This window comes from Ixodes scapularis, unplaced genomic scaffold (genome assembly GCF_016920785.2).
Source record: "Ixodes scapularis isolate PalLabHiFi unplaced genomic scaffold, ASM1692078v2 PGA_scaffold8__174_contigs__length_109621045, whole genome shotgun sequence".
NCBI classification, from domain to species: Eukaryota; Metazoa; Arthropoda; class Arachnida; order Ixodida; family Ixodidae; genus Ixodes; species Ixodes scapularis.
Genome location: NW_024609883.1, coordinates 44,832,519 through 44,842,768, shown reverse-complemented (window position 1 = coordinate 44,842,768; position 10,250 = coordinate 44,832,519). Strand labels below are relative to the sequence as shown.

Below are 10,250 nucleotides of genomic sequence, written 5' to 3'. Positions count from 1 at the left end.
TGTCAGATAAATGGATGTTGATAGCCGCAAATGTCTCCATTGGCCGGTACTCGGCAGCAGCAGTTTCTCTCGCCCCTGGCATAACACGTGTACATACTGTAAAATACCGGGCGAGCGCTTACTCAAATTTTGGAGATAATCGCGAAAAAATGGGGGATGGGCGCTTGTCCGGTCATGAATTTTACACATAAATGTACCATGCATATTTTCTCAGATCTTACAAATTTGGTAATGGGCGGATCCGCGGTACTCTACGGTAGTCCAATGCCGCACGCTTCTGCGGCTTTGTCTAGCACGGTATCAACCAAACTTTGCTTCTACAGAAGGCTTAGAAGAACCTGTTATCTGCTAGAACTGGTGGAGATAAGTTCACCAAGCCGCATGCAATGGTGAGCACATCATCCGCTATTGGCACCATGTGCCAGGGCATCCTTTGGGGTGTAATCTTAAAGAGCTTCATCCTCTGGATAACTCTTTCCACGTGAACTCGTGCCGCAGCTATGCTCTTCGTGGCAAGAGCTTCGGCCTTCGAGAGCTGCTTCTTAGCATGTAGGAATGGGGGCCTCACCACAGCTATCAGCCTTGTTTCGCATGTGCTGTCGATCAGGAACTCCTTGTCCACCATTATATGGTCTATCCCCGGCAACAGCTTATCTACCAGACCACTCTGGTCAAACATAGCCTTGTCCGAGGCACGACCTCCATAGCCGCTGCTAATGTAGGTAATCAAACCAGCGGGTGAAACGCCTACCATATACTTGATTGTGTGCCCTTTTTTGTAATGAGAGTATGTGCTTATACGACACTTAAGGCACTTAGGTGTGCCTACAGGAATCTTTGTGCAGTCAAGTACGATGCGAACATGAGAGTATTTCTGGAAGCACACCGACATGTTATGCAGCACTTCATCCTTGGAGGGCCAGGTTATTGCATTTCTCAGAAACACAGCAAGGAGCTGTGCTGTGTTTCTAACAGTGGCACTTGCGGTTGATGGTGACACTCCAAAGATATTTGACAAGAAATCAAATGTCAGAGCGTGCTTCAGTGCCATCATGGTCATGATTACTCTATCTCTTGCTGGCAGTGCAGCTCTTGCTGATTTGGGTGTCTTTCCAGACACGAGTTTCTCTAGAACATTGAGAAGCTCTATGTTGGGGATGCCCGTAAAGAAACATACGTTACCCTGATTGACCATGCGGGAAAAGTTTTCCCCAAAGTCACCACTCGACACCTGCACACCTTGGTCGAGGACTATTACAGGTGGGGTAGGCCTCTCCAACGAGCCTGCAGGTGGCAGAGCAGCACTTGAAACTTCCGCTGAATGTTCCTCCTTGTCGTCCCGATCACAGAGGTCCTCGGCCTCGCAAAGTGCGACCTAGAATGAAGTTGAAACATATTTAATTACACATACCACAAGGCTCTATCACTCAATTGTGTTGGTTGTGTTCACAGCAACCGAAACAACAGCGGCAAAGTCATCTGGATAAGCGTTCTTCGCACACAGCGTGAGAACTAACGCAAAGGGTAGCCTTGTGAAGCATCTAGGAGCCACGGTTAACCTGATGCCTCAGTCATATATGTTTTTTTTGGCTGCTGTGGATGCAGTCTGTACAAGTGTACAAACCGATGAACAGAACTTAAGGGTGCAAACAAGCTGGTAGCGATGAAACTCTACGACAAAACTCCGCAGACTACGGATGAGGAAAGGACGACACATATATGGAAAGACCTTTTCGTGTATCTGTTGTTGCATGCTTACCCGCAGCTTCAGGGTTGTGTCGTAGTGTACGAACTGGCCACAGAGTTGCATGTCTAGGTATCTAAGCCTCGTTTAGACGGTTGGTTTTGAAACGCCGACAGCGGCAAAGTCACAGGGACAAGCGTTTTCTGCACACAGAGTGGGAACTGACGCAAGGGGTAGCCTTGTGAAGCATCTAGGAGCCACGGTTAACCTGATGCCTCAGTCATATCTGTTTTTTTGGCTGCTGTGGACGCAGTCTGTGCAAGTGTACAAACCGATGAACAGAACTTAAGGGCGCAAACAAGCTGGTAGCGATGAAACTCTACGACAAAACTCCGCAGACTACGGATGAGGAAAGGACGACACATATATGGAAAGGCCTTTTCGTGTATCTGTTGTTGTATGCTTACCCGCAGCTTCAGGGTTGTGTCGTAGTGTACGAACTGGTCATAAAGTCGCATGTCTAGGTATTTAAGCCTCGTTTAGACGGTTGCTTTTGAAACGACTGGAACGACGACAGCGGCAAAGTCACTGGGACAAGCGTTCTCTGCACACAGCGTAAGAACTGATGCAAAGGGTAGCCTTCTAAAGCAGCTAGGAGCCACGGTTAATTTGATGCCTCAGTTGTTTTTGTGGTTTTAGTTCCTGCAGATGGCAACCAATGCACATGAGTTAATTGTTCTGTAGTATGAAAGGTTTGTGAGTACAGGACTGAAAGAAATGCACTGTTCTTTTTATAAGAAATTGCACATTGACTGAACTGAAAAAAAGAAGGAACTACTCAGGATAAGATAATGCAGCATCAGACATATTTACCTCGGCCAACAGAGGCTCCACCACCGCCCTCTTCTCACGTCGCTTCTGGCAGCCTTCGACCAGTTCTTTTGCCCTCTTCCTCTTTTTCACATTCTCAGTGGAAAGAACAGGCAGGTTTTGGGAGGGCACAGTTCCTTTCTTAAGGTGGCGCTTCTGAGCTGGGTATTCTGAAGTAAATATGACATGTTGGTGATCGAGTTAGATAGCTTAACAAATTGGCTGCTCAGTTTCAAAGAGCTAGCGAAACAATCCTAGGTTTACACATTCAAATGTAGTTTTCTGCCGCCTACTCGCTGTTAGTACGAGTCTACCAAACAGCGCAAATTAACATACCTCTTACTTTTCCAAACTGGGGAAAATATTAAAATTCAAGGTACGATATTGTGCGAATGTCACATGAAGACACCGAGGATGTTCTCTCCGAGCGTTTCAGGTTGCATGAACGGAAAAGAACAAAGAAGAGACGACACGAGCACACCGTCCCGTCTCTTATGTGTTTATTCGACGAACACGCTCTCCGGGTCGTTTCTAACGAGCGCGACGCTCGGTTTTCAGGCTCACGCTGTCGAGACGTGGACCTCACTACTGTAGCAACGATCGAGTGCAGTGTTAATACGCTGATCGCAATATATCATAAGCACGTTCAACCGTTTTTATTGCGTCGCTGACCCCGTTAAAAACGTTTACCGCGCGCCCAAAATACCCGATAAATGAGCCTCATCGTTTGTCTCGATCGATGCGCTTATCGCTGCACTGATTTTTCGAACCTGGTGATGCCGCCCCGGATAACGCAACGCAACACATGTCGGTACACTCTTACCTGGCAGGGTGTAGTCGCTCGAAGTAAAATGAAGCGAGCACACCGGCATGGTCTCGGTGACACTTTTCCCATTCCGAAGGACGCGGACCCACTCGTCGCGTCTGTTTACCACGTCTGGGCCCCTCCGACATGTTTCCCAGGCGTTCGGGAATCGGTGAAACGACAAATTATGGTCTTTCCACGCGGCGGCGGTGCATTGGGGCACCGAACAGTGCCGTTTGCACTTGGAGACGGCTGTTTTAGCGAGACGGTCGTCAACATCGCTGGAATCAGCCATAGCAGCCTCCCGGAGACCCTCAAATATTTCGTTCTGGCTACCGCCACGAGAGGGCGAGCGGCGAACTGGAGACGCCCTTTTGGCCAAGGCAGTACAGCTCGTACTTACAAGGGGCGTATCGTATTGATTGACACTTCTGTTTTTGTTGCCGATACCGACTACTTAGAGGTCGGCAGGTATATTCACGTTTTCTAGATACTCCCCCTGAAGCCGAAGGCACTTGCACCACCTGTGGGGCGGTCTTCCCATGACCTACCGAATCCACTTTTTGGAAGGGCATCGCACCCCCGCCTGGACAGCAGCTTGCAGCTCATGAATGACCAAGAAATTTTGTCTTCGCAAGGATTTTTTTATGCCCCCCAAAAGGTGATAACAACTCGGTACCAGGTCGGGTCGTACAAATTCATAACTGAGCACCCGGCAGGCCGTACAACGAGTCGCGCGACCTTACGTGAATGCCCGCGACTTTTTTACTGAGCAGCACCTTGTAGGGTATGGCCATATTTCCGACGGGTCGCTTGGCCCATTCGGACGCTTGGTCAAATATGTATACGGCCCGATCTGGTCCCCAATTATCACTTGTTTAAAACCATAAAATAATTGTGAGGACGGTATATTGCGATTATTGAGGAGTTGGAAGCTGCTGTTCAGGCATTGGCCCGATGCCCTTCCAGAAGGTGGTTTAGACGGGGCATGGAAAGGCAGCCACACAAGTTGTGCAAGTGCATTCGGTTCCAGGAAAAGTATGTCTAAAAAGTGGACAAATCTACCTACCTCTGAGTGTTCAGTATCCGAAGCAGAAAAAAAGTCGTGTGAATCAACATGGCCCTCATACACGCCGCAGCCAGTGTCGACTCACAAAATCCATACATGTAATTGTTTGCGCATCGCGTAACATACTGTACATTTTTAAACAAGTTGCGGCGACGTTACCCATATCTACCTAGAGCATAAAAACTAATATGCACGTGAAGAAGTAAATGAGTACGTGCTCATGACACTATTTTCACTTCCTATTGTTGCACTGGCGCGTACTGAGCCTCGTTTCATTTAAGTCCTGACGCCACCAACGCTACAAATTGATGGGATCAAACAAAAAGCATGAAAAGCGCGAGTCTTTTCGAGGTCTTTTCTGCGCATGATTGATTCAGTGATAATAGAACACGTGCGGCTCTTGACGAGCACCATGACGCAGCACTTTTGACGCTGCTTGTTTGGTTCTTTTAGCTCGTAGCGTCGTCTGCGTGTGGAGTAAGCTGAAACAAAGTATACGCACCTTAAAAAAAACTGCATGTATTTTCCCCACGCAAATAGTCCCACTTCAGAAAAACACCGATGCCCACGCCTAGTGCCACTAAATAAGCTACGCTTCAGAGTAACGCCACTTGGCCATATTGTGTCTTAAAATCATGGTTGCCAGTTATCTGAAGCTTTATCTGAAATCACAGGAAACGCTTTTCCGCTCTCCACAAATGTTTAAACAGTTCGCGACAAAGCAAGCCAATATTACATGATCTTCCTAACACCGAATCTAATGCTGAAGAAGTCGCAATTTTGAATCATGACGATCGGCAGTTGCGTCTGCTCTGCAAACGAGCCAAAATGGCGGCGCCCACAGCAATGTCGAGGAACGGAGTGGCGATACTCTAAGCGCAGCTCATTTAGTGGCTCTACCCACGCCCTTTGTCACAATGTCAACAAACGCTGCGCTCTAAAAAAGTTTGTGCGTCTACTTTCACGCACAACACTCGGAGAGCCAATAACCGCAACTTTCGGAGGCAGCTCAGCGAATGACAATGCCGAAACATATGTTTAGACCAAAAAACGCAGTCTGAGTTGTGACATTAAAGGGAGACTGACACCCCCCGAAATGCTTTTTTTTTTTCTTATTTTGTCAGGCGATTCATTATGGTGTCGGAACACTACCCTATTAATATTTTGCTACAGAGTCGCGCATTTTTTTAAATAAAGCCAAAAAACGCAACTGCTCGAAACCGAAACTGAAACTCCCGCACCGCACGAAGAAGTGGGGAGGATAGAGTGAGCGGTGGAAGTCACGTAACTACAGCCGACCGTGCGGGTTTTTTTTTTTTTCTTTCTTTACGTAGCAGACGAAATGCGTTCGTTCGCCGTGCGATTCCTTTGTAGTTATATTTGTTCCGCTCGCTGTTCTGTACTTCAAGATATTCGACGAGTATGTAGGCTCTAATGGGTGTCCAAACAGGACACTACAAAACGCACGACTCCGACAAATCGTGAAAATTGAAGCGGACGCGCCCGCTTCGCGCTCGCTTCAATTTTCACGATTTGTCGGAGTCGTGCGTTTTGTAGTGTCCTGTTTGGACACCGAGCTGCCTCAAATGTCCTGCATCTGAAAGTGGCATTGTGCGGCAGAGTGCGCAAGTTTCCGGAAGATCAACGGGTCGGGATCAATGGCTGCTGCAGTTCGTGTAGAACAGTTACGCGAAGCTCGGAAAGCGGACGCTACCCGATTCACATGCTCCTTGCATTTTGTGGAAAGTGACTACATTGAGCTTGTAGGTGTCAAAAATGGAATCCCATACCATTTAGTTCGGCAACGAATCGTCCACAACAATTGTTTTTTTTTTTTTTTTTTAGTGATAACTGTAAAAAAAAAAAGAAAAAAATGTAAGCATCGCAAAATGCTTGAAAAAAACAAAACGGTACACCCACACCAGGGTTTGAACCCGTGCCCTCTGCGTGTAAAGCGGACGTCTTTCCACTGAGCTACTGAAGAAACTCAATAATGCGTATAATATGCGGCGGGTAAACTGTATGTCGGAAGTTTGATGCCAATTTCCCTTTAATACATGCACTCCCGGCTTGAAGTCGGGCAGAACCACGCATATGCCATATTCGCACCTCGCAAAGAAACCGTGCGCCTGCGTATTCAACTCGAAGTACGCACTTCGTGCTTGACGTTTGAGCGACCGATGTCTTCAGCCACGAGAAGGGACGATGGCTCGACGACGTCTTCGCGCAATCGGCTTGCTGGTCGGGCGTGTCGTACGGGATGAATATCAGTTCTTTTGATCGGTCCAGAATGTCTCTTTCGAATGAAGACACACTTCGCCGGTACCGTGAACGACAGTTCTTAAAGGGGCCCTCCAACAGTATTTGAGCATCTACTTTTTTTTGCGGTTTATTCACGCTAGTGGTCCCGGAAACCCAGTGGACAACGAAAGAGTTTGAAAATATTAGCGCATCATATTTTAATTTGACGACTCGGAAACACCTCCTCCGACGGTGGCGCCGTGAGGTGCCGAATGCGCGCGCATAACGGCGCTCCCTTTCACTCTACGTCACATTCTCTGGGTTTCGTGATTGGCGAGAGCCGTCCCAGGAATTTTGAAGCGAAATAAAGTATATCACACGTTAACCGTCATTATTTCCCAGACAAGTCATTTTTATAGAGCTAATAAAGTTGCAAAGTAAATTTCAAAAAGGGCGAAAACAACGCCTTGTCGCTAAGGCGCGCCTCCCAGCGGCGTCCGCGACGTACCATCGCGAGCAGACGACAAGTGGTCCGTGCAGACAACGCGCATCGTATTTTTCCTTGTGCGCACCCGGTCCCGGTCAACTAAAAGCAGTAAGAGGAGCCAGGGGAATCCTTATTTTCTTTTAATGCTGTGACAGACTTTTCACTGTTCGAGTGAAGTGCGGCGACGGGACCCAGCTTTTGCCAAACGGGACCGCTCACCAGTTAGTAGCTCCTACTCGCCCAGGTGGCTCCGGTGGCGGAGTTGCGGGAGACGAGTCTTCCGCGGCAGTCGAAGCGGACCGAGGCAGAGACGCGTCGCGGCGCTTGCGTGGAGTGTCCTTGTACGGCGCGACGCCCAGCTCCGCACTCAAAATCCGATAAGCCCGGTAAATTCATCGATGATGGCAACCCGATCCCAAAGCTACGATGGTTGCAGCTAGGCCTAATGGCCGACGAGCCGACCGGGCCGACGCTTTGCTCCAATCGCCCGGGCCGGCGCTTTGCTCCAATTGGCCAACCGCTTTGCTCCAATCGCTAAACTGTTTCATTTTACGTCATGAAGCGCAATGTTTTGCTTATTTAAAGTTGTTTTCTGCAATATTTAGTTTTCTAATAACTCACAAAATATTATGAATTTCTGTAATAATTTTTTTGCTCGGTGTTCCTGCTTTCATGGAGCTCCGTTTCAGCGCGAACTTCAAACCGGTCAAAAAATTGTTGGTGGGCCCCTTTAAGTAGAGGTCCAACGCCCGTCGTCCGCTGCCATCCGCTAATCCCACGATACGCGAAATGACGCCATGCTGAGAATTATGCAGTGAACACACAGAATGCTTCCGGTTGTCTTTGCTACCTTCTTTTTTTTTTTTCAATCAACGTATTTGCAGCTTTTTTGAAGCCACAAAGTATGGGTTTCATTTTTTTTCTATTTTTAATATTGACTGTGTGCCTTCAATGACCCACGACTTTGATTACATTTGGTGGTCGCGTCGAAACCTTCGAAAACGGCCCCGTGACCACGAAAAAGAGAGTGAGCGCGACTCAAACCGACCAGTTCTCGATCGGCGGTTTTCGGGAGGAAAGAAACAGAATTTCGAGCCGCAAATTCTATGCTGGGTAGTTGGGCTCTCATATGTCACGTACAACTAAAAACCTCGGCGAGCATAAATATCCTGTTAGTGTCCCTTTAAGCAATGCAAAACGTCACGCTTGCATTGCTTAATGTCACAACTCAGAGTGCATTTTTCGGTCTAAACATATGTTTTGGCATTGTCATTCGCTGAGCTGCCTCCGTAAGTTGCGGTGATTCGCTCTCCGAGCGTTGTGCGGGAAAGCAGACGCACGGGCTTTTTTCTAGAGTGTGTCGCGAAAAAAGAAAACGCTGTTACGCCGAAACGCCGAAATAGAGCGCAGTTCTTAAGGAGGAGGAGGAGGGGAAGATACAGAGAGGAGGCTATGCCCCTCCTCCTTTCCTCCCATTTAGGGAAAATTTTCCCGCTAATTTGAGCGTGGAAATTTTTCCGCTAAAATTAGCGGGGAATTTTTTCCGCTAAATTTAATGGGGAATTTTTTTTGCAAAATTTTGCGGGGAAATTTTTTGCTATATTAGACAGTTTTAGTGGATCGTACGCTAAAGCCTTGCGTACGCAATAAAATTGCGGGTCGTGAGTGCGGTTGCGCAGAACGCAATAGAAGGGCTAGCGTATTGCGTACGCACGCAACGCTGGGGATTTTGCGAGGCGGGCTAGCGGGCTTTGCGGGACGCTCTCGAGAGATCTCGGACCCAACGTGAGCGCCAGTTTCAAGATGGCGGTTACCTCGACTGGCGCAGCAAGGGCGACGTGGTGTTTTTGAAGTTCTGTGTTACGTGAAATTGCGTGGTGTTCAGCTCGGCAATTCTTTCTGGGACCTACCGCGGTCAAATCAGATCGTCCTGCAGCTGAAGGAGTGCACAGTGAAAATGTGCGCCGCTCGGAATATGCGTCAACGCTGCGATCTGCTCAACGCTATGCCTATTCGCACAGTTCATCGCCGACGGACGAGCGACTCTAAAAGAAATCGCCGAAGATCTCGCTATGCACTGGACATCAGGGTCATGAATTTCATTCCGCGATAGCATTGATAGAAGGTGCCGTTTCAACGGGACGATTGACGGAGGCTCCGTGTTCGAATTTGGCTACGCACTCTTAAGCCTGGTTCAGACAGTTGCGTTTGACTGCGTTCGACTGCGTTGCGGCAGCGAGAAACCAGGACATCCCTGCTACTTATATCGTGTGCTAAGATGATTCTTTGAATTGGATTGCACGCTTCATACGGAGCACAAATGTGCCGGTGACTCGCTTTCGGTTCTCAATGCAACGCAGTCAAACGCACTCAAACGCAAGTGTCTGAACCGGCCTTTGCTCGTAGCTTCTGTACCCCGCAGAAAAGCACGCTTGACGAGGCAGCTGCGGCTTGGTTTAATTTGAAATAAAATTATTGGACACGTTTTCATTTTCAATATTTCTTTCCAGGAGCATGGTTGGGCTATAAGCACGCGAAATTCTGCAGCTCTAGCAAATCTAACCAAGATCATGCGCGGTGTTCACTCGAAAACGTAACGCACAACTAAATTCGGTCCGAGCAGGTCATTTTTAGCGTACGCTATACTATTGCGTATTGTGTACGCAAGAGCCAGCAACGCTATACTAAAACTGTCTATTAGTGGGGAAATGTTTCCGCTAGATCTGGCGGGGCTGGAGGGGAAAATATGCAACACGGACGACTCTCTGTGCTACACATATGTCACAGGTTCCTTCTGTTGATGACTTGCACAGCCGCCACGCGTGCCAAAACTGAATGCCAGGAAAGGCGCGCACCGTCAGCCACTCTTCTTTCTTTTTTTTCTTTTTTTTTTTTTTTGTTGTTGACGATACTGAACAACCTGATTTTCGTCCAGAAAAGCCAGATGCACCTAGCTTCTCGGATAGAACGCTCATTATTGACCTGGCCGTCTGTGTTGCGTTTATTGAACGTTCTGTCAGGTTGTCCTGATGCAGAAAATAAGCACTGGGCTTGTGGGCAATCGTTCTGTGAAAACTGATGAAGCTGGTAGCGA

The 10,250-nt window shown here is 48.0% G+C and overlaps 1 protein-coding gene across 1 annotated transcript; it reads right to left on the bottom strand.

The window, feature by feature from the left end:
- Positions 1 to 328: 328 nt before the first annotated feature.
- On the bottom strand, positions 329 to 1,810 carry LOC121833567. Its single transcript, XM_042286971.1, has 2 exons — positions 1,760 to 1,810; positions 329 to 1,375 (listed from the first exon to the last, which is right to left on the bottom strand). Exons 1-2 carry the CDS (start codon positions 1,808 to 1,810, stop codon positions 329 to 331), a joined length of 1,098 nt encoding a protein of 365 aa, XP_042142905.1.
- Positions 1,811 to 10,250: the final 8,440 nt, after the last annotated feature.